Source organism: Thalia democratica, chromosome 4 (assembly GCF_965202585.1).
Source record: "Thalia democratica chromosome 4, ktThaDemo2.hap1.1, whole genome shotgun sequence".
Taxonomy (NCBI): domain Eukaryota; kingdom Metazoa; phylum Chordata; class Thaliacea; order Salpida; family Salpidae; genus Thalia; species Thalia democratica.
In genome coordinates, this window is record NC_139168.1 from 52,369,625 (window position 1) to 52,394,610 (window position 24,986).

Here is a 24,986-nt window from a genome sequence, read left to right on the forward strand (position 1 = left end):
TAAAAACATATCTATGAAAGTACTAATAATTATATTTTATTGTAGCAACCACTTTGTTTTTATAACAAAAATTAAAATTTTGCAAGTATCAACTACTGATTAAATCTTAAAATAGTTATTAAACAATTGTTTTCAATGTTATACAATATAAATAAAAAAGAATAGGTATTTAAGCAATTTAATAACGTGCTTTGATTAGGAAAATAGTTATAACATTTAAGCACTTAGTTATTATAGCAACCACTTTGTTTTGATTGAGAGAATGAAAAATTTTGCATGTATTTTGATAACGTCACCATGAAAAAAAAAATTATTAACTTAGCAGTTTTTGCTGCTGCAACTAAGAAACCCATAAAACTTTCTACAGACAAACTAGTTATATAAGCATTACGCAGTTTTTACACCAATGTTGACTATTTTTATAACAAAAGGAATGAAAATAAACAAGAGTATCTTTTGAAGGGAGTGCCAGTCATAAATATCAGATAAAGTATTAAAAAGCTAGGAAGGCAATATATATGCTGTTTTATTTATTAGACTTACGTAGATTATATAAGGTTAGATTAAATTAGTTTTATTGAATGAAGATAATTCAAAAAATACATACGCTTTGTTTTTAAACCAAACAACTAAGAGTTTATTTCATTTAAGACAAATTAATTCAAAACTAAATTTATAACTTATACCATCTAATTAATTTTGAGAGACTTCAGACTAGATTAAATTTTTAATTATAAAAAAATGGTAGAAAGAAGTTTTTAATAATTTCTAAATTATTTTTTTATTTTAAATTTCTATAAAACTAAATTAAAATAGTTTATGTACGTTATACATCTTTCTGATAAGAACTATTCTTTTTGCAGAATTCAACTATATAATCAGCTACACTTTGATAAGATTTAGCAACTGAACTTTCTGGAAATTCATCAAACAACGATCTACCTTCGTCACAGCATCTAAATTTAAAACTAAATAACTTAAATTCTTAAATAACTTGAAAAAATAATTTTAAGAAGGCTTGGTTTCAAATATTTAAATTTATTTATCTATTATAAAAAATAAGTATTTTAAATGAAAATACTTAATAGAGTTAGATCGTGCGCCATTCACCTGTTTAAGCATTACATTTGCTACAACATTAATAAATAAGCATTAAAACTTCTTTAAAAAAATTAAAAAATATTTTTTACTTAACAAAACTAAAAATAAATCTAAGTAACATAAATAGTTTTTAAACTTTTCATATTCATAAAAATAATCAGTAAATGTTATTAACACAGCAAAAGTGTATCGGAAAATAAAAACTTAAGATCTAACTTTCTCTGTTAGCAAAGCTTAGATATACTTAATCTAATAAAAATTGCTTATAAGTAGGCAATTTACACTAACTGAAATAAATAGAAATTAAAATTCAGATATTAAAACAAAGTAAGAAAAAATAACGAAGAGCTTTACTTTTATCAAACTAAAGTGGACTAAAACCGTTTGTACTGTTATTTAAATTAAAATATTTTTATTAAAAAAAAAGATTTAGAATGTAATTATTTTTCTAAAATTTTTGGAAATCAAACACATACTGATTTATTACCCTTAGTTATTAACTTAAAATTTTTGTATTAGCTGAGCAAACTAATCATAATTCTAAAAAATAATCATCAAGGAATTAATCCTTAAAAATAATATTCTTAGACTAATTTGTAACCACATTTTTACATAATTACATTATTAGTGAAAAACACTCGCGGACTACACTTTTTTTAACTATACGATTGACTTATTTTATATTATAAATTTCTATAGATACTGTTTTTATTAATATTATTAGACAATTAAGTTTATGTTTGTTTATAGGAAAACAATATCAAAAATAGTGACTACCGAATACACAAAATCAGGATACGGATATTAGTGAAAAAAGGCTGGACCCGAATCTCATTTTTAAATCACTAACAAAAATATATAAGGTTTAAATAAATAAATATCATGATTAAGTTTTTAATTAAGTTGATTATCTTATAAGTTAACATAAAGGTTTGATTAACCACTTCGATCATCAGACTACAAGCTTTCGGTAGACTGAGATCCGGGTTTCGTCTACTTACTTGTGGTCTGATGATCGAAGTTGTATGATCAAACACGTTTATGATAACTTTGAGCTTCTCTCACGGCATAATAAATTCAAGGCTTAGGCTCTGTAGACTTTCGCTGAAATTTTCTTTGATGATTCTATACGTTAAATAGTTTGGTCTATGGTGTTTTGTACAGATTTTTATGTTTTTAAATGTCTAATGCTAAAAACAGTGTGTTCAAATAAACTTTAAGTATAAAATTGTATTTTGTTATCGTTTGGCTCTAAAATAATAGAGCTTTCTCTGGACATAACTTACTTGAAAAGTTATTAACTTAACAAATTAATGTGTCTTGTAAATGTCTATGTCGTTTAAAACCGGTATGCTATCTGTTATGTAAAAAACGCTGCCATTTTAAGTCATGGTTGTTAAAAGTTTTTAGAATTTTTTTTCCAGGTTTTTTAAATTTCTTTCGAGTTTTTTAAAGATTAAGTTTTATGGTTAACTTTTAGTTTAAAATAAAATTTAAGCCAAAAAACTGTTTTTATTAGTATAACAACATTGAAAATATACTGTAAAGCTACTTGAAATGAGTTTTTTAACAAAAAAATTAATGATAAATTCAATGATAAAACTTTATAAAAAAACTTTCTACATGATAGATTTTTCGTATCTAGTCGTAATTTCATTACTTTACATTAAAAACTCTTGAAAATCCAGGCTTTTCTAAGTTTTTTAATTTAAAATTTCTTAAATTTCAGGTTCTTTGGCAACCCCGTCAGGTCCACCAACTAGCGAACTTGCCCAAACTTTTTATACAACATTGAAAAAGTATACAAAAATTGATTTATTTAGGAATAAAAAAATCATTAAAAATTTTAAAAAACCACATATAAAAAAGAGTTTGTCATGTTAGGGAAGAAACTAAATTATTTAAAAAAATAATTAACATGCTTTTATTGATACAGCTATGGTACACATATGTCAATAGATAGTAATTAGAAAGTGGATGTTTGTCTTTTTATCAAACATTTTGGTACTTAAGGTAGTAACTAGAAAACACAAACAAATATTTGTAATCTACAATATAGATCAATCACAATTTTCAATTCAAAAGTACTAATACTGTGAATCTGTTTATGCATAGGTAAATTGCGTTTTTTAAGAAATATTTTAACATAAACATTGTGTAATTGTTTCTTTAAGTAGAGACATTTTTATTAACTAAAAATGATTTTTGCTCGTTTAACAAAAAGGATCCCGATCTATTTTTGATTCCTCTATGCTAAAATTAGTGATAAAATTAAAACCGGTGGGAACCGGTTCAAGATCTTTTTTTTATTAGGATTCGGTGGATCAGTTATCGAAATACTTACAAAAAATAAGAAACTAAGCCAAAAATTTCATGTTCAATAATTTCATTTTCAATAAAAAAAGAATAAAATCAAGGCAGAAACCACAAAAAATTATTGACATGCTAGGAAGATAAAGAAACTCACATGTTTATCATTAGGATATTGTAAAAGGATCACGCAAAGAATTACTAGAAAACTTATAAGAAACAAGTTTAAATTACAGCAAACGTACTGTTATATTTTTTTGAAACTATCGAAAAATCTATAAAACTTTTAGAAATAAAACGACTAAAAAGACTTTTATTGTAGTTATAGACAGGGTTGCCACTCTTTTTTTCAAAAATTTTTCCAGGTTTATCAAGTTTCTTCCAGATTTTTTAAAGTACACATTTTTGGGTCTATTTTTAGCTTAAAGTTAATTTCTATATAATAAACTGTGTTAAATAGTATAAAATCATTGAAAAAATATTGTAAAGTTACTTTAAATGTGTTTTTTAATATAAAATTTTTTGATGATGACAAATAAAATTTAATTATATGATAGATATTTTGTGTCAAATCAGAATTTTACTACTGAAAATGTTAAAATTATTAAAAATTTCAGGTTTTTTGATCAAAATTCCAGGTTTTTCCAGGTTTTTTTCAAAATTTCTCAAATTATAGGTTTTTCCAGGGAAAGTGGCAACCCTGTATAGAGTTATTAAACATATTTTAGTCAAATTTTTTACGACATTATACCTAATCGAACTAGATTTATTTTCTTTATTTATAATAAACTTTTAATTTTGAAAAACTTTTAATAAGCCATATGTAATATTAAAATATAATGTAAATTGGAAATTTGATAAGTACATAGTTAGTACATATTTATTTCGAAAATAAGTTATTAAGTTATTTATCTGTTTAAGTTTATAACTGATAAAACGAACTTAATATTTAAACTATTTTAGTCTCAGTTCAAACTATTAATAAATATTTTTAATAAATATATGACATATTGATACAGATTAAATTTATAAATTCAAAAACCTTGTAACTTTCTGGTCAATAGGAATAGTAGCAAGTAATTTTAACTGCATTTCATCGCAAGTTTGAATAACGTTTTGTTTTATAGAATGAGGAAAAATTTCGCTTGATTTTCCGCAATTTCCACAAAAAAACTTGCTCATATTTTCAATCATACCAATTACAGGAACATTCACCTTAGAAGAAAACGATTGTAACTTAAATATATTTCAAATAAAAATCTTACTACTTAACTTTTTTTTCATATTATACAAAATTGACTTATAGTTTACACGTTTAAGTATAATATAAGAGCCAATATTATTTTCTGTATAAAAAATTTAAAGACATTTTATGGCATTTTAGTATCAGTAGTATAAATGCACGAACAAACTATTTTTTTGCACTTAAAAACTGATTTTATCAATTTAGCTTAATTTAAAACTTATGTAACGATTAAATATACCAAGACACAAAACGTTTTAAAAATTGAAGATGATGATTTTATAACCAAAGTCTGTCGAAAACTTATGTGCAATATTACTAAAACAATGTGAATAAAGTTTATTAATTTGTAATAACAATATAACTCAAAACTTTCGAAATCTGGAAGCTTAAATGTACTACAAAATCAATCCACTGCTTTCTCAATAACTTTTGTCGTTAATTAGCAATCAGCGGCAAAAAAATTGCTGAATACAATCGAATAAATTACATCTTAGTTATTTTTTATACTTTTAGTTGGTCATATATTTGATTGTTATCTATTATAAAAACTTCCAAAAATCTCTAAAGTCAACATGAGTCCGAAGACAACATTTTAGAAATTTTTATAATTTAGAATAGTATAGAATACTTTAGAAAATATTTTTTGTATACTTATACTACTTGTGTAGAATTATTAAGCTTCCGCTCATTTTAGTTAATACGTTTATAATTGTTTTGTTTCAGATGTTTTACATTGTTATTAAATTCACTTAGTTTAACAAGGAGTTATTCCTCATGTAATAAATCTTACTATGGTTGTAATAAAGTGCCAAATTCAAGAATTCAGCTACCAAACGCCAGATGGATCATACGAGTTAGTTTGCAGGCTTCTAGACCTAGTTGACCATAAAAATAATTCTGGTTTATCAAAAAGTATATCAATGGCAAATGAACCTCAACTGATTCAGCCAAGAGTGGACCGTGGGATCAGCAAAGAAATATTGTTTGCTTTTATACGCAGGTGGGAGGCATTCAAAATTGGCTTAAACATAAGCAGCCAGAATGCATGCATACAACTGTATTAATGTGCGCATGACAAACTTGGTAATCTCATGTTGACAAATGATCCTAGAATGATGGATAAATCAGAAGAATATGTAGCTAAATTGATGGAGTCAGTAGCAGTCATAAAAGTTGCAGTTGGTGTCAAAAGAGCAGAACTTGTGAGCTTGCATCTAGACCACGATGAACCTTTCAGAACATTTGCAACCCGTGTTCGAAGTAAGGCAGAAACTTGTAATTTCACTACAGTTAGTGAGTGTGGAAAAAAATGTTAAAAGTTATACTGAAGAAGCAATTAAAGACGTGATGCTTGCAGGTGAAAGTGACGAAGATATTAGAAGAGAAGTCTGACCTGGCCTTTGAGACTTATTTTCCAGTTTTAGAGTACCTGAGGAGATATCGAGCGATGGTGGACCAGAGTTCTTGTCCTGTTAAACAAAGGAATTCTTAAAAACCTGGGCTTTACACATCAAATAGCTTACGCTTATTATCCAAGATCACACGGAAGAGTGGAAGTTGCTGTATGATAAATTTCTGGGTACAATGCTTCAGTTGAGTAACACCCCTGACAGCTGAAACTCCTTCTCCAGCTGAAACTATATACGGACGTCAGCTGCGAGATGGTTTTTCATTTTTAGACAAACTTGAAAATTTTCTAATCCTGCTGTGCGTCCTGTATGGAGAGAAGCATGAAAACTAGAAGAAGAGGGACTTCGTATAAGATTCGTTGAAAATGCAGAAGCGATCAACTGTAATGCTAGGAAGTTGCAACCTCTGTATGTTGGCAGTTAGTGTTTACTACAGAACCAAGGCGGTGCCCATCCGCGTAAATAGGACAGGAGCGGAGTGGTGATGGAAGTGCTTCCACATGATAAGTTTGTAGTGAGAATTGATGGCTCACGAAGACTGACGCGTAGAGATAGAAGATTTCTAATATTGTACAACCCAGTCTCAACAAATATTGAAACGAAAGTTTTCAATGGTTGGCACAAAATTCTACCCAGCTCAAACAAATCTACCAAGGGCAATGTAAGTCATCAACATGATGATTCTCCTGTAGAGGTTACAGAAGACTCCAACAGTGCCAATACAGATGAAACACGTGAGATTGACCGAGATGAGTTGAGTGAGCACATTCCTGCTCCTCCAGTCCCCATAGTAAATAAGGTGCCACTTGCCTTGCGTGTAGGTATAAAGATTTCAATGCTCCAGGAAAGCTTAAAAGTGGAGTACTCCAATGAAGAAGGAAGAGTGCTTTAGATGAGATGTAGCATAATTGAACTATAGCTCATTTTACTATATGTTAGTGTTCGTATTATATATGTGTATTTATATTTATACTATATAAATATTTATCGTTTCAGATTTTTCATTATTAATGAAGTATTTATACACAAGGAGTTTTTCTTCATAACTATTCAAATATTAAATTAATCATTTGCTAACAGAGATCTTAGAGAAGCTAGTTCACTTAAATATTAACTTGTTAACACACAGAAACATGTGTTAGTTTAACAAAGAAAGAGTACTGTGTAAATTTGTTATTATTTAATTATTCTTATAGTTTATCTTGCCATAATGATAAAACTTTTAAATATGTTAAAAAACTATAGCAATTTGTTATTAAGGGCATAGGGGGTCCACCTTGATTTTTACAAGTTGATCTATCAGACATTTTTAACCGCTTGAGTATTTTTTAACAAGTGAGCGATCAAAGTCGGTGACCTCAATAGGTTCCTAATGGGAGGCGCAAATTAAAAATGCATAAAAAGACCATTTCACTAAAAATCTATCTCCTGCTTCATTTTTTAAGCAATCTTCTTCAAATTTTCACAGAAAGTGTATTATTAAATTTTAAAAAGATTGAATGCAGGAATGTTTTTAATTTTGAAAAATAAAAATTTTATTAAAAAAAACCACTTTTTTTTTGGTTTTTTTATCTAATTTTTTTTTTTTAATATTTTCGAAATTCCAAAATTCAAAGTCTTCTAAATTACAAAAGGAACGTTTCCTGAAAATTTGAGGTCTCTAGCTCAAAAAATGAAGGAGAATATAGGTTTTTAGTGATTTTTTAAATTTCCAAGAAAATTGACGTTGAAAAATTTGCGGTCCATACCTTTGTATCGGAAACTTTTTATAAAAATTACAATATCTCAAAAGTTAAATAAGATTTTTTAATTCTATAAAAACTGGCTTGTAGTTTGTACTTCAAGCTTTCATATAAGATACAATGTTATTTTTGTAAAAAAAAATGTCGGATCCCCCCTATGCCCTTAACAAAAATTAAATAATAGAACGAATAAATTGTAAAACAACTATGTATTACAATCACTTAAAATTGTTCGATTTCAAATTTCTAATATTGAGTACATAACTTGGCTTGGACTTTAATTTAGCTTAGTTCATTAATTTATTTAAGAAAACTAACTTTTTTAAGAAAATTTATTTGTTTTCTAACATCTAAAAGAGAAATTTCTTGTGGAGTTGTCACTATAACTGCACCATTAACTCCAACCTATAAGTTTTAGTTTAGGTTTATCCAGTTTTAGTTATTTGAAGTTTTATTTTTTGAAAAATTATATAAATTCACATCATAAATTTCTTACATACATCTTTAAATACTACAACTAGCTGATTAGTGTTAATTAATATATTATCATGTAAAATCATCAAATTTACTAACTTTTAGTGTTTTTTTTCTATTGAGACAATCTTGTTAAACTAATTGTTTTTGTAAACAATAGTGCAAATAAAAAAAGTTTGCAAAAAATACTGCACTTAAACATTGTACTTTTTAAATGTTGAAACAATTGTGTTATACAGAGTTAATTTACAGTAAAACATTTTTCAGATGATAGTAATTTTAGCCTTAAAATTGAAACTGTTAAGTTTTATGAACTTTTTATATATATTTAATTTCTTTTTTTAATTAAGATACTAAATGCTGTACTAACACTTTTCTTGAAAGAAAATTAAAAAATAGCATCTAAAACGCTTTAAAACATTTACTTCCATAGCCTCATATTGATTAATTTGGTCTTACAAAAATAAAGTCATATGAAAAGTATATAAGCTTTGAAAAGGTTTTTACTTTTTAGTCTCTAAGGTTCAAAAACTAATACAAACCTCGCCTAGTATACTTGTTATAGTGAGATGTTCATTTGAAGTTCCTGGAGGAGTGTCAATAAGTAGATAATCTATAGTATTCCAGTTTACCTATAAAACTTTGGTATAAGTATTGTCTTTAAAAAAAAAAATTAATATTAAATTGTTTTTGAATTCACACCCAAATTAAACTATTATTAGTAATAAAATTTAAGTTTTACGAAACTCTGCAGCAAACATAGGATTATAAAAAAACAGGAGCCGATCATTTCTAACCCACTATCATTTCTATCCCACTATCATTTCTAACCCACTATCATTTCTAACCCGTTCACTTCTATCCCGATCATTTCTAACCCGATCACTTCTAACCCGATCACTTCTAACCCGATCATTTCTAACCCGATCACTTCTAACCAGATCTATTCTAACCAGATCATTTCTAACAAGATTATTTCTAACCCGATCATTTCTAACCCGATTTAACCCAATCATTTCTAACCCGATCATTTCCAACCCATTCCACTTGTTTATTCTTTTTTATTTTTTAATCTGGATTTCATGCAAAAACAAACTAGCCTTATATATAGTTATTAAAATATTGTTTATTTTTATTTTTAGTTTCTTTATTCTTCTTAGTATACATTTTAATTTTTGTATTAACTTAACACAAGTTTAATTTATTTCATTATCTCATTTTTTGATATTCAATCATACACATAGTTTCAATTTTTTCATTACAGTAACCTCTCGGATCTTTACGCACTCGTGACGTTACGCACTCTCGTTTAGTTACGCGTTTTAGAATTCTGAAAACTAAAAAATATTTTTTTTTAATATTGCACAATTAAGTTTATTGTATATTTTTAATTAAAAGTATGTTTTTAAATGCTAGCTCACCTCTCTATGTATTTAGACTTTGTAAACTTATGTTCCTTGACTAATTAAAAAACATTTAGTTATTAGTATATCAGCAATTTTGTTAACAATAAGAGATTAAGTTAAAATTCTAAAAGAAATGTGCCTGTGTTAAATAATAAAAGTATAATGAAATTTTAAAACACAAATAATAAATACAGCACTCTTGCCCTATATATGAATAAACATCTAAAAAATAAATCTAATTAAACTTCCTAGCAAAAAGTAGCGGTGATACTTAATAAATATAGAGCTTACACTTAACACAAATCTCAATTGTTATTTTTAGTAAAAGTATCACTAATTTTCATTTGACGCTTTTTTTAGTTTAAGTTTATCTTCTGTAACACAGCAAGCGTTGAAATTTTTCGCACGTTGCCTTCAATTCTTCGTAATGCTCACCAGCACCAGTTACTCCATCATTTTTCTTATGTTTTATATCTTTTTGTTTAAAAGAAGAAATCCATTACAGCACCAAATGCATATTTTTGTAAAAGGCTATAGAAACAGATTTTAATATAGACACCTCACCATTTCCTAATTGTAAACAAATGCTTAATTATAAATTGAATTTTCTAACTAGAATACAATGTAAATGTTAAGTATCAAATAAGTCACATATAAATAAAGAAAAAGATAAAATCTACTTATTATTAAAATTGGTAAAGTTTTTCTACAAGTATTATTATTTTATATAAACTTAAATTTGTTTTTTTTAATATATGTATAGTTTTATCTTTTGTTTTTATATATATAAACAAAATAAACAAATTGTTATAAGTGGAAAAGTCCTAAGTATGCTTTTAACTAGAAGCATTATCAAAAAACAGCCATTATAGTAAGTATATTTGGTACCTCTCGTATCTTTACGATCTCTCATATCTTTACGCACTTTTTCTGTGGACACAATGTGCGTAAATAAGCGAGAGGTTACTGTATTTCTTTTTTTTTTTCTTTAAATCTACTTTAACAGGCCTTTTTCGTTAATCATATACAATTAAGTAAATAGTTTACTTTACAATACTTTAAACTACTCTTTGTAGGATTTTTAAGTAAGCAGTTATAACTATATTTAAGTTTGATCTTATAGTAATTCACTTGACTATAATAATTTTAACAACAGCAAATTTTAAAAAGTAAATCTTTACCAATATTTAGATACAAAAATCTTTATATTACGGTCTAAAAACTACATTGTAAGTCTGTTGTAAATGTTTTATTATAGTAGGTTAGTTTTAAGTTTTATTTAATAACTTTTACAAATTGTTATACAACTTGCCTATTAATATAATGGAATTCAAACAAACACTAGGAGAAATAAAAAACTTTTGTTATATTAAGTGGAAAAGCATAATTTTTAGGTATAACCTAGTTAAATGTTAGTTATAAAAGGTACTAGGTATTAAATTCTATTTCATATAAATTTGTCTTAAATTTAAATTCAGTCTCCATACTTGATAAATATATATTAACCATATAGAGTCTCTTCAAAGAAAAAGTACGGAATAGTCATTAACGGCTGCAATACTCATTATATTTCTTACATTGACGACTATCAAAACTTAATATTTAATCTTTAGAATTCAAAAGACATACTTTTCCCAATCCCTTTCAAAACTAATAAAATACAATTAATTTATAATCCATTTTTGAACCTTTTTAAAATAATAATTACCACGAAAATAAATTGAAAAATACATGCATTCGTAGTTATCTTTCAGTTTAAATGTGAAATTAGCTTTTAAACAAAACTAATCTTTGTAAAAAAATTGAATAACTTTGATTTCAGTTTATTTGATTAAGATAAGATACTTTATATTGAAAATAATAAGTAATTTAACAAGTTTTAAACCGATAAACCATTGATTTATTATGTAGAATTCAGTTTATTATATAGTTTGATTTAATTAGCAGCGCTTTTCCTCTGTAAGTAATAAACCGTTTTTCAATATTTTTGATAAATATTTATTTGACCTGTTAACATTTAGTGGTTAGTCAATGCACTTAAATATTTGATTTTTTTTACAATTGTATGTACTTTAATTCCAATAATGTTTATTTTAATTGTATCGATTATGCTTTGACATAGCAAGAAAAATAATTGATAAAAAAACAATGAAATATCAAACGGTTGCACAAATGTACAGAACCTAACTTTAAAAGTCAGGACGTGTATATCCCCGGTTGATGTTTGAACAAGAATAAATTTTATTTATGAAAATTTGGAGTTTGCTTGAATTCTGACATTCTAGTATGTTCTAAATGAATTTTATAAAAGTAACCATGAAACTTATTTTAATGAAGAAGTGCTTGATTCAGACTATTTTGCTTATTGCTCCAATAAAATTATTGAAACAATTTACTAAATCGTCCCAATATGTGTTGCTAAACTTTGAAGACAAGGTTTTTTGTTGAAAAGAAATTGGAAGTTAATTCTAAATTGAAAGATTGTGCAGCTGTGTTTGGTTTATTGGAACTAACTGATCGATGAAAGAATTGATGTTAAACTTGTTATTATGAAGTTAAAACCATATTTGTTAAAAACCTTATCCTTCAAATCATAAATAAGTCAATTAGTATTATACTAAATTGTTGATTTATTTTAGTGTTAATCTATAAATGTTTGATAAAACAGAATTTTTTGATTTTAAGGTATATAAACTTTCGTCTCTTTGTTGAGTGACATTCAGTATAAGTGGTCCAGATTTTGATGACTGGGTCTAGTGTAGGATGACAAACTTCCAATAGCAATAAATATCAAATATTAAATTTTAACAAAAGCTTTAGAAGTGATCGGGTTAGAATTGATCAGGTTAGAAGTGATCGGGTTAGAAGTGATCGGGTTAGAAGTTATCGGGTTAGAAGTGATCGGGTTAGAAGTTATCGGGTTAGAAGTGATCGGGTTAGAAATGATCGGGTTAGAAGTGATCGGGTTAGAAGTGATCGGGTTAGAAGTGATCGGGTTAGAAATGATCGGGTTAGAAATGATAGCGAGTTAGAAATGATAGTAAACCAAAAAAACACATATTCATAGGATGACATAAGGCCTCAATTCTATAACTCAACATTGTGTGTTGTAGAAGTTGACAGAATTTATAATCAATAAACTGGATTTCATAAACAAACTTTTTGCAAGCACCATAATTTGTAACTGAAACATAACATTTAAAAACTAAACTTATTTACATGAGATGATTATGTAATTAATAAAAGTGCTTATCTTGTATCATGCTTGCCATAATGGGGGTTTCTCTAAATCTAGTGAGTCTAAAACCTTATTTTTACATTATTTTAATAAATAATTCATTTTAAAAGGTGATTCATTATTTCCTAACAAAACATTATAAATTTTTACCGTTTATGCTTTACTTTTTATATTTATATAACAGTTTTGGCTTTTAATAAAAGCCCTACTGTTATAACATGGGGATTTTTTGAGTTTTTTTAGTCAAATTAACCTCAACTAAGAGTAGAGTGTTTCAAAACTAATCAAAAAAGTTTTTTAAATTGCTTTGCTTCTAAAAATAAAAGGTAAATGGACTTAAAGTAAATTTATAGGAAAAAATTAACAGCCTCCATATACTGTTGATTTCTAACATTTTAATTTAAACATAAAATAAATGTTATATAAATAGTGTGTATTAATAAATGTTTATTTAACACATTGTCCACAGACACGATAACTCGTACGCTTCGTTGGTGTAGTGTTTAAAGAAAAGATTGGCAAAAGTCATCAGAGCCAAAGTTTTTAAGTGCCATGAAACAAGCCCAAAACTTATCAAAATTTAATTATTCTGGAACTTCTTACAAAAATGACTATATCTCAAAACGTATGTATCTTCTTTTTATTCCATAAATACTTACTTACAGTTTGAACATTAAGCTTTAAAGGCCAATGTAGTTTTGTATACATATTTTTACCCCATCCCCTTATACCCTTAAGGATTTTTTCTGAAAACTCTAAACCTCTAGCTCAAACATTAAAAAATGGATATATTTTCAGTGAGTCCACAGATTTCGAATTAAACTAACAATGGAAAGGTTACAGTGCATATGTTTGTAATATTTTTTTAGAAAAATGACAATGTCACAAAAGTTTATACTTATTTATATTCTATTAAAACTGACTAAGAGTTCATACTTTAAACTTCCGTATATAAAAAAACTATAAATTTTGTAAGAAAATGCCTTGACCAATTATGGCCTTAAATCATATATTTCACATTGGCTGTGACTGTAAAACTATTGTAATATTTTGTGATGATAGGTTAAAAATTCTTTAAGCTTCAAAACTTGTAGACTGTTAGATTGTGGGTATAAAAAAACATTTCTATTATTTTTCTGCATGGTAATAAATCTGTTAGATCAATTTTTATATATTTGTCACAGACATTAAAGTGGTCAAATTGGTTTTCAAACAAGATAATGGTCTCATCATCACATGAAATTAAGGACTATTCAGCCATAAATATATTTTAATAGATTTTAATTAATCTTATTTGTAAAGGCTCTATTTTATAGAGACTTATTTTATACTCAAATTAGTTTTTGTGTCACTTCTAAAATTTTAAATGTACATATTATGTTTACACAAATTTATTCAACATAAACTTTCTTAGCTACCCTCTTTTGTTGTAATACAAACTTTTATTTCAAGTTTATTTGCGCTCTTAATTCCCGTTTTCTATTTAGCTGAGTTTATTTTGCAGCTATTTTATTCATTTACCACTAGAAAAAAGTTAAATTTAGCTGAATTCTGTTCTTAATGAATAATTCAATAAATTTATGTGAGTACGTCATGGTTGCTTGCTGTTGGAAATCTCAAAAAAAAGGCTATGGTTAAAAATTCTTAACCATAAAAAAATTGTTCAGAATTAATTTTGTCAATGACAACATTATATACCCAAAAATAACATTTCTTTAGCGTTTATTGAAAAACTTTCACTCAAACAACTTAGTTTATTGTTATTATCAAAGAATAATGCTTAAAAGTCAAATAAAATCATGATATACAGTTAAACCAATAAAACTTGAGAGGAGATACATTTATTTTCAAATACCAAAAATAGAAAAAACAGATAATATTTGAGTTCGTTTTCAAACGACATTTTTAATAGTTATTAAGTCATTACGAATGATTTGAAAAGTATAACAGATAAATTTTTATTAGTAAAATTTAAACATTATAAAACCATCTATTTTAAACTATAACTAAAAACTATAGAAAAAAACTGTAGACTACGTTAGACTTGAGTCTGAAAAAAAAAGTTCAATATATTAGATTTACTTCTAGATAGTTGGTTGAACGAGTTAAAGAACTCATGATTTAAAATACTGTTATTTCTGACCACATTAGAATTAGACCATAGTAATGCTTGCAATTGTATATTAACATAGCTATTAATGACTTTAAAATTTTCAAATATTATAATACAAAATAGGAAATTAGTATAACTGAATATACTTTAATAAAATAGTACATCCAAATTTGAACAAGCAACTTATAAAACCAGAAGTACCCATACTTTAAAAACTTTTGATTAGGTTTCATAGTTTTTTTTTTGTGTCTAATGTATTTTTAAATGTATATTTCGTCAAAAGTTTTTGAATTTTTATTTAAAAAGTTGCTTTTTGTGCAGCTATTTTGTTATACTTTTATACATATTTTTATAAGTGTTTTTTTTAGTTAGCTTCAAATATATTATTTCATAACGTTTAATTTAGGGGTGGGCAACGTACGGCCCGCCAAGGTCAACATTACAATATTTGTATAAAACTTTGTATTAGTTTTACAAAACAAAATTTAAGAGTTAGATTTTAAAAACATTTTAAACTCATTTTTAAATTTATGTGTAATAATAAAAACACTATCTTATCCTAATATTTTGTTTTGTTTAAACTAAGTTGGAATATTCTTTGGTCAAATTACCTAATGCAAAATGTTTTATTTTAATTTGATATTTTACATACCTACTTTTGTCAATCTACCATATCAATGACATTCATAAACAATGGACAAGTCAAAAATGACTTTTTTTGTCGAACAAATAATGAGTTATTTATATCAATATTAAAAAAATAATTCTTTTCCAAAAAGTAATTGACAACTTTTTTCAGTAAAACTGCTCAATTTTATATTTAAAGAAAGGTTAGGAAAAGTTTTAAGATTCGTTTGGGACCTAAGGCCGCAAGTTAGGCAATTTTTTAAAATGATACTCTATTTATGAAAAATATAAAGGTTTTACTTAATTTTCCAATAAGGATTGGTTCTCAGATTTTGAACTTATGGTAAACTTGTTTAGGCATAATTGGGAAGGGTATTTTTGCCCATTAAATGTACTTTGCAGTTAAGACATTAAGGCTAAAAATAAAAATGTTTCCCTAAATCTCAGTACGAATAACTTCACTCAGTTTGCAACACTTACAAATTCAGAACAATCAGTAATATAAATGGAAAAGTACATTAACATCATATTTATAGCTGACGATGAGTTTGGTGTGACGATGAACTTCAACAAAAGAATACCCTCATAGAAAAATTCAAAACTGAAAAAATTTACAAAATATATGATGCACTTAACAAGTTAAAGTTCGATTCGAAAATCTTTTAGTATCAAGTTATTGCATTAATAAGATTATTAGTAATTCTGCACAGGGTTACAATAAATATATAAATCTAAATACTTGATAAGTATTAACTTAAAATGTCATACTTAAGAAATTTTTGTGAACTAAACGGATTCGAAAAAGTGATCAACAGGATCCATTAAATTAGTTTCCAACGGGATCCGAATCATATTTCAAAATTAGTATCTGGCCGGATCAGGACCTTAAAGGGATTATCCGATCGAATCTGTATACTGGATCCGGTAGATTACTAACTCGAAATGCTCCGGCCCGCCGATTAAAAACGCTGCCCACCCCTAGTTTAAATATCATTAATGAAAATTGATCTTTTATGAATTTTAAATTATTGATACTGATCATAGAATTTAAAAAGCTCTTTGAAAATAAACTCAATAATTTAGATAAAAAAGGAGAAAGCAATCAACATGGTTTCCAATAAGTTATTAAGTCATACATTAAACATGAAAAATGGTCTGTAAAATTTTGAAAATGCACGTTTTTTTGATGAAATAGCCTGTATTTTTTCTGTTTAATAACTTTAATCTATTTACTACTAGTGTAAAAAAGTTTTGCTTTGGTAGTAAACTGATAATTTTAGCAATTCTATTGAACCTTGATTATTTTAACTAACAATTATTTTTTAATTAGTGTAAACAGTTAAGCTTTATAGTATATACAAAATAGTTTTCAAAGTTATTTTTTGTAAATAATTTTTTGAAGTCTTCACATAGTTATCAAGACAGTATGGAGAAAGTATAATTATTATTCGAAATATCTAAACTACAATGTTCACCAATAAAAATCAGTATATAATACTTCATTTCAGTTATATGATAATCACAATTTAAAATTTAATCTTACTTCTTTTAAAAGTCTCTTGATAAGTCCATCTTTTTTATCTCCTTTTAAACATAATGCAACGTCTTCTTTGATAAGAAACCCAGTAGACATAACGGCAATATTTTCCCTGTAAACTTAGACTATTAATATAAAAACTAAAACAATATTGTAAAGTATTTGTTTAAACAAACTTATGATTTGCAGTTTAGTTTTCTGAGTTTAGAAATTAAGATAAATTAAAGGTAGTGACTGACAAATGTAAGAAATAGATAACATATATTTTAAGGTTGTCAAGTAGGTTTTATTTAATTTGATTAATATTTACATACTAGTTATATGAAGTACTTTGTTTACTTAAAGGAAACTTAAACATACTCTAAATAAATATTTGTCAACGAGTTTTTCGCTAGTAAATTTGCATCCCTTATCAAATCAAAGCAAAATCAAGAAAGAATACAACATTCAATGCAATAAAAATTATATTAGCATTAATTTAATGGATGTTTTTATGTACTTTTTTTTTAATTTTAAATATGTTTTTTTTTTTGCTTATACAATAACTTATTTAAATTTACTGAAAAAAATTTTAATAACTTAGCAAACTAATATAACAAAATATTGTTTATATGGTACAGTGCTTATTCACTTATCCGGACACGTTGGGCAAGATTTTTCTGTAAACATGTCCGGATAACTAAAAATCCGGATAAGTACAAAACATCAATTTTTTCGTATAATAACTGCCCCATATAATGCAATGCATAATAAAAGTGTTATAATAAAAATAAATACATAGTAATTGTGAGTAATATATAATAAAATGATAGTTAATAAAAGCTAAGTTTTAGATTCAATAATTGATTTTTTTAAAGTAGAAAAACATCAGACTTACTAAACCTCTGAAAGGATATACGTTTTTGAGGGTCAAACAAGTAAAATTTATCATTTGTAATTCCGACTGCCCTAACTATTAATTAAAAAAAAAGATTAATTTTTGTTTAAGAGATAATAAAAATTAAAAATATTAATTGATTAAATTAAAATTTTCTAAACTGACTTACTTTACATGCTTACAGATTAATGATAACTAAGCTAGTTTTGAACAAAGATAGAATGTAATCTTTAGTAGTATGATTACGTCATAATAATGAACAAAATTGTACAATCTATAAAGTCTTTTTTAAATTTCTTACAGCATAAGAGCTTAAATATTTGTATCATACAAAAATATAAGAGTTTAATATCGAAAACTTTTTGAACATTCTTCTGACTGAAACTGTCCGGATAAGTGAGCGTCCGGATAAGTGAAGTCCGGATAAGTGAATAGCACTGTAGTGAGAACAGTTACTAAGTAACTCATAACACTTTTGCTTCTCTCTCTTAAATACAGGTTTTTACTTTCATGAACAAAATAAGTTTTTTAATTCATTTTTTCGCACTTTACTGACCTGTGATATAAGTAATAAAAAAATTACTTTATATATTTTAACTCTTCTTTGTTACTACGAAGGATATGTTTTATAATATGTTTTATTTATACACTAAGGCCATAGAGGGAGGGCTGCTTGTTCTTAACAAGTTAGCTATACTATGTAGATTCTAATCTAAGGTAAAAGCTAATAGATGCATTTTACAGCTTAAAACAATTAATAACAGATTATGAAATATAAGGAATAACAATTGGTGAGTTAAAGGCCATAGGTGAGTCCACCTTGATTTTTACAAGTTGATCTTATTTTTAGAGTTTTATCTCAACTATCCAACATTTTTAAGAAAATTCAAAGTAACTTTCAAAATATAAGCTATCAAATTCAGTGAGCTCAATAGGTTCCTTAGAAGAAGCAAAACAAAAACTCAAAAAAAAAAGCTTATAATATTATTTCTTAATTATTTTCTTAATTGACTTATCCTTCATCTTTTTACAGTAAGTCCATTGCTTATATAAAAATTTTTTAATTTTTTTAAACTTTGAAAAACAAAAATGTAATAAAAACTACCTTTGTTTAGTATTTTTAGATATAATATTTGAAATTTATTTTTTAAACTATAGTTTCCTGAAAATTTGAGGTCTCTAGCTCAAAAAGTAAAGAAGAAGATAGATTTATATTGAATCTATAAATTACCAAAAATTACAATTAATTTGCAATCCATACATTTGTATAGAAAACTTTTTTTTTTCAAAATTATAATACCTCATAAATAAAAAATAAATTAACTCTATAAAAACTGGCTCATATAACATACAAAATTGCCACTCTTTAGTGTCAAAAAACTATCCTGGTGACAAAAAAACTGTCCTGAGTCATCCTGAGTTTTTTTAAATCCTCTAAAAAATCTTATACTAACTTTTAAAATCATTATAAATAAAGTTTTTGAATAAAATTGGTTATAAAATATCAAAATACTGAACCAGGAACAACTAAACATCATTCTAAATAAATCTAGGAAAAAAACTGACTGTGACTTTCAAAAATTTTTGAATTATCCTGAGTTTTAGTAAAAAAACTTAACTGTGCTAAGTAAATCTAAGGATTTTTTAATAAACTTAAATTAGCCTGAGTTATCTTAAGTATGTGACAACCCTGTTTATACTTGAGGCTTTCATTTAAGAGCTAACGCTAATTTTTCATAACAAATGCTCGATCCCTTCCCCCTGTGGCCTTAAAAGTTCTGCTCAGTAAAAAGAAAAAAAAAGATAAAAATAATGTTTTATTTAAAATATTTTTCCTAAAAATTTTAACACTCCATTATGGAATTAAAACCATTGTTATCTAATAAACAACTTTTTTCAGGAACAGGTCAGAAAAGCAAAGTGAAACTTTAGCATGGAGTGAAATTTATCACGGTGTGACACTTGAGCACGGAGTGTCACTTAAGCACTGAGTGACACTTTAGCACAGAATTTATATTGCAACTTTTTTTCTATGCTTTAATAACATTTGTACTATTATGTTTAAAAGTCTAAACTAAAAGTTAACAAGTTCTAAATGAGTCTTCAAGCTTTAATTAAAACTAAAACAAAAATAAATTTACAAACTTTATTAACTTATTTTACTATATAATTTGAAATTAAAATATTTTGACACTTTTACATTAAAATTTTTGACATAAAACTATTTTTATAAAGCTAACAATATATACAAGCTCTAGAATTCTTAAAACTTTTTTAAAGGCTTTATTAATTTAAACAAGATATAACTTTAAGCATAAATTTTAAATAAAAGGTGAGATATATAAAGGTCAAAAACTTACTTAATTAATTTTTCTAATGCATATAGCTTTGAAAATTATAATACATAAAGGTTTAAGTTTCTCTTATTTCTACATGCACACATCTTACTTTTTTTTAATGCTTATCTATGTGTTATAAAAACTAAATATAGATTACTACAAGGGTAAATAAACTTTATTCAACAATTTTTCTTTAACTTTTTATTATTTTTATTGGTTTAAAACAGAAACTTTAAGAAACAGCTTAATTTAAAGGGCTCCTAATAAAAACTTTTTAAGACGATACTTTCAAAAGTGTTAGCACTAATTTTCACATTTATTTTTTTGTTATTATAATAATCATAAACTAATTAAATATTATTTAAATGAACATTTAAAAAGATTTAAAATCATTCTGTGCTAAAATGACAAAGTGTTAAAGTGTCACTCCGTACTAAAATGACAAGCCGTGCTAAAGTGACACTGTGCTTTTCTGAAACCTACCCATTTTTTTCTATATTAGGAGTGATTTTGATATTCATTAAATTTATGATTATAGTTTTAGTGAGTTTTAAATTGTTGAAGTTTATTTAAAATCTATTCAAGTAAAATTTAAAGTCTGTAGCTCAAATAATTTTTAAAAAGAATTTTGTTTTTAAGTGAACCTTATATTACATTACAAAAAAAATTACAGAAAATAGTTAAGTTTTGACATATTTACTTGAATAAAAAGATATTTAGATCACATTAATTCGATCACTAAAACTTTATAATTCAGCAAACAGTGCTTCTGAAGTCAAAAAAGAACTACTTTGGCAAAGGCTTCACCAGCAATCACAAGATTAAAGATTTTCCTGTAATTATTACAGTTCAACCTGGAACTTGTTTTTATAAAAGTTAATAATCTTAGCATCACACATGTCATGTAGGTGGGGTACTAAGCATGACTTGCAATGGGAGCAAGTCGGCCACAACTGCCTGGTTCTTTCTAAGGAGCCATCAAAACAATAGCTTTACTAAGGTCTTTGGTAGCTGGTTTGCATTTCAGTTCATACATTATTAATAATCATGCTGTTAAGTTCATCGTTAGTAACTACACTTTGTGAAGAAAACAGAAGAGAAAAGTGTTAAACCCATCTACCTAATTGTATAACATTTTTCCAGTTTCTGATTGCAAAGGTGAGAGAACTGAACCACTTTTCATTGGTATGCCTAGATTTTGCACTTACAATGATTCTTAAAAAATTAAAGTCTTAGTAAAAATACAGAACTTTATCATCAAACAAGATCAATGGTATCAAAAATGTAAAAAACATTGTTTACCTTTGCTCAAATGTTGCATCAAACGTATCATTGGACACAGAAATCAATAATCGTATTAGTAAGGCCTTGCTTAGGCACTTTTGCTTGTTTGACTCCCAAGAGTTTGGGATAACTAGAATTTAATCATTCACACTACAGCTAACATTCAGTGTTCAACATGAACGTTTTCTAGCATCCAAAAGAACTAAATCAACACCTTCCACCTATGATGCCTCTGTCAAATCCTTAGAATTGCATGTCAACAAAAGATCACCAACAAGGAAGTGTTGAGACGTACTAGTCTTACCATCATGTACTTTACCTTCACTCAATGCAGGCTTTGCTGATTTGTTCATGATCTAAGCATGAGTAAAGATCAAATAAGAAAGTATATGTTGTATAGAGAGTTGGTTATTGGCAAACACAATAGAGGTTGTCCAAAACTACTTTTAAAGATGTATGCAAGCGCGACATAAAAAGCTTAAATATAAGTACTGATTAGTAGAGGTGTTTGCAAATGACCGCCTCAAATAAAATAGTACTTGAAAGACTGAAAGAAAAGGATAATCAATACCCTGAAAGGAAACTGAAGCAGATAAGGAAATAAGAAGCAAAATGATTTTTGTTTATTAATATTTTTATTTTTGTTTTATTTGTTGCATTACTGTATTTAGAATTTGTATTGTTATTTTTTATTTTTATTGTTCTACGTACAAAACGCATTGCCAACTTTGGTTAATAGAAAGCCTTTTATTGTTATCAAGTATCATGGTATACCTTATATATAACTTATACATAATTTGATTAGCATAAAAAGCAGTCACTTACAAGTAAAACATCTCCTGATGCAAAAAAGAACTGTAAAACTTTAAAATAAACATAAAACATACAACTACCTACTTAATTTACTTGTCAAAAATTAGAAAAATTAATAAAAACAATTTAAAAGAAAAATAAAAAATAGGTTTCATAACAAGACAAAAAAAATACTAAATAATAGAAAAATAATCTGAAAGAAAAAAATTCTTTCAAAATCTAAATTCATTAGCTTTTACTTACCAAATTAAGCAAATAAAAAGATCAATTTGGCAATGGTCTTAAAATAATTTCAAAATTAAAATTAGTTAAGATATTGACTTATCTTAACCATAACACAATTACTTCAAGTGTAACTTAATAATTGTGGTATACACAATATGCTTTAGTATATATAATATTTAATTTTTATTCTACCTATATATTGGAGAGTATCCAGAAGAGCTAGCATGAGACTCTTCATTCATTATACCAAGCATTCGAGGTATGGATGGACCACAAAGATCAATGTCAAATACACCAATGTCAATACATTCATCTTGGGCTAGAGCTAGTGCCAAATTTGTAGTTAAAGTACTTTTTCCTACTCCACCTTTTCCTTTAAATTTTAATTAAGTTTATAAAAAATATACAGTGGACTAAAAATTTTCAATTTAGTATAAACTTTTATTATCCTTTTTTTTTTAATATATGCTCATATATGTGTTTTTTTGAATAACTAGAAGGTAGCAAATAAAACCTTGCTGACAAATGGGTGTTAAATACTGAAACAGCTGTAAAAGGTAAAGTATTTGTTTTTGTGTACTAAATTTACATATAAACATAAAATAACATTAAATTACAAAGTACTTGCTTTATTGAGACCCACATTTCTCTATGTTAATCTAGTAATTTTAAATAAATCATAAGGTTTTTTATGATAAATTTTTTTCAAAAGCCAATTAAATTTAGGGGTAGAGAAAACTTGGGTGATGTTTGCTGTACTAATAAGGAGATACGATTTCGATGTGTTTTGGCTTCATTAAGAAAAATCTTTAAAATAAAATAAATTTTGCAAAAAAAAAAGGCACAACCCAAAAAACTAATTTCAACCACAAAGTCCATACTTTTTGATTTTTCAACTTAAACAGTAATAAAATCACTTATACATGTCCTAGACTTATAACTTATATCTTAAATGAAAGTTTATAATTGTAGGCATAAATTAAAGACATTTCTACTGCTTTTGATGTATTATGACATCATTTTTACACAAAAAATGCAAATTTTGTCTTTAAAATTGTACTTTTTTTCTAATATAAAAAGCACATTCTTCTGCTGTTTTTACTTTTAGTTTCTTTGGATTTTGAATGTAAAATGTGTGGAGTCAGCTAGCCAGAAAGATATTACTGATGTAATGCCATTCTAATTGCATGTTGGTATAGATATTAAATACATTTTAAATCTATTTCCAATATTAAAAATCATGACTATTGAGAGCACCTGTCTAAGAGTAAAAGATCCAGACCAGTGGTTGTCAAGCTAATCAAAATCTGTGTACACCAAAATGCAAAAAATAAAACCAGTGCACCCCAAGATCTAATTTTATTAAGTGCTGCTAGTGGTTTCACTACGTAAACACTTTTACTAATGCATTTCTCCTTTAAAGTAATACCTCAGTTTATATTTACATGCAAACCTTTCAACAACTAAAACTAGAATTTATCATTTTATCCTGTTTTTAATGAACCTTTCTATTTGGTTTACCTTGTTTGCCCAATGATATTTTATTTATATGATGGCTTTGTCTTACATACTTATTAATTAAACACATCTCTGCAATCACTACAAATTCCCAGTACAGTACTCTTAGAAAGTTTTATTTAATATTTTTTATGTTGTTTAAACTAAATTAATATTATAATAAAAACTGGATTTTTTTTTGTAGTCTAAAAATTTTGTGCACCCCTAAATGAGTTTTGTGTAACCTAAAAGTTTTGTGCCCGCCAAAATAAATTTCATACACACTGGTGTGCACCAGTGTACACCTTGACGACCACTGATCTAGACCTATATATCATAGAAACTGCTAGTAAATTCATCAAAAATAGTCTAATTTTGTTTTTAAATATATAGAGTTCTTATTAAATTAAATAATAACTATTTATCAGTATTAAGTTTTTTATTTTAGCCTTAAGTATGTTATTGTTTTCACATTTCTATTAGTATCAAATTCTAAATTAAAGTATAAATTAGTAGTTTATAAACATATTTCAAATAATTATTACCAGATAAAATAATGATTTTGTTTTTTACTTTAGAAAGAGCTTCTTTAATTAAAGGAATATCCGGATCAGGTTTTCTAGTCTCTCCAGTAGCACAAATTTTTTGGTTTGGACAACCTTCACAAGCAGATGCTTTCCCTGCTTCCTTGGACTCTAGCCCTGGGCAATGTTCAGGTGTATTTTTGGGATTATTTAACATTGTTATA

The 24,986-nt window shown here is 26.3% G+C and overlaps 1 protein-coding gene across 1 annotated transcript; it reads right to left on the reverse strand.

The window, feature by feature from the left end:
- Positions 1–175: 175 nt before the first annotated feature.
- LOC145833702 (cytosolic Fe-S cluster assembly factor nubp1-like) lies at positions 176–24,986 on the reverse strand. The gene is made up of 7 exons (XM_082940850.1): positions 24,784–24,986; positions 22,934–23,114; positions 17,210–17,315; positions 8,825–8,914; positions 8,127–8,213; positions 4,454–4,626; positions 176–956 (listed from the first exon to the last, which is right to left on the reverse strand). The coding sequence occupies exons 1-7, from the start codon at positions 24,977–24,979 to the stop codon at positions 827–829; spliced, it is 963 nt and encodes a 320-aa protein (XP_082796976.1). The 5' UTR covers positions 24,980–24,986; the 3' UTR covers positions 176–826.

Bases quoted from the DNA above. Each gene is read 5' to 3' on its own strand.
- LOC145833702 (XM_082940850.1), bottom strand. From the start codon at position 24,979: ATGTTAAATAATCCCAAAAATACACCTGAACATTGCCCAGGGCTAGAG. The intron at 23,115-24,783 runs GTAATAATTATT...TAAAATTTAAAG, and splicing joins CAAAATCATTATTTTATCTG to GAAAAGGTGGAGTAGGAAAA. The intron at 8,915-17,209 runs GTAAGATTAAAT...AAAGTTTTATAG, and splicing joins TCAAGAGACTTTTAAAAGAA to GTAAACTGGAATACTATAGA.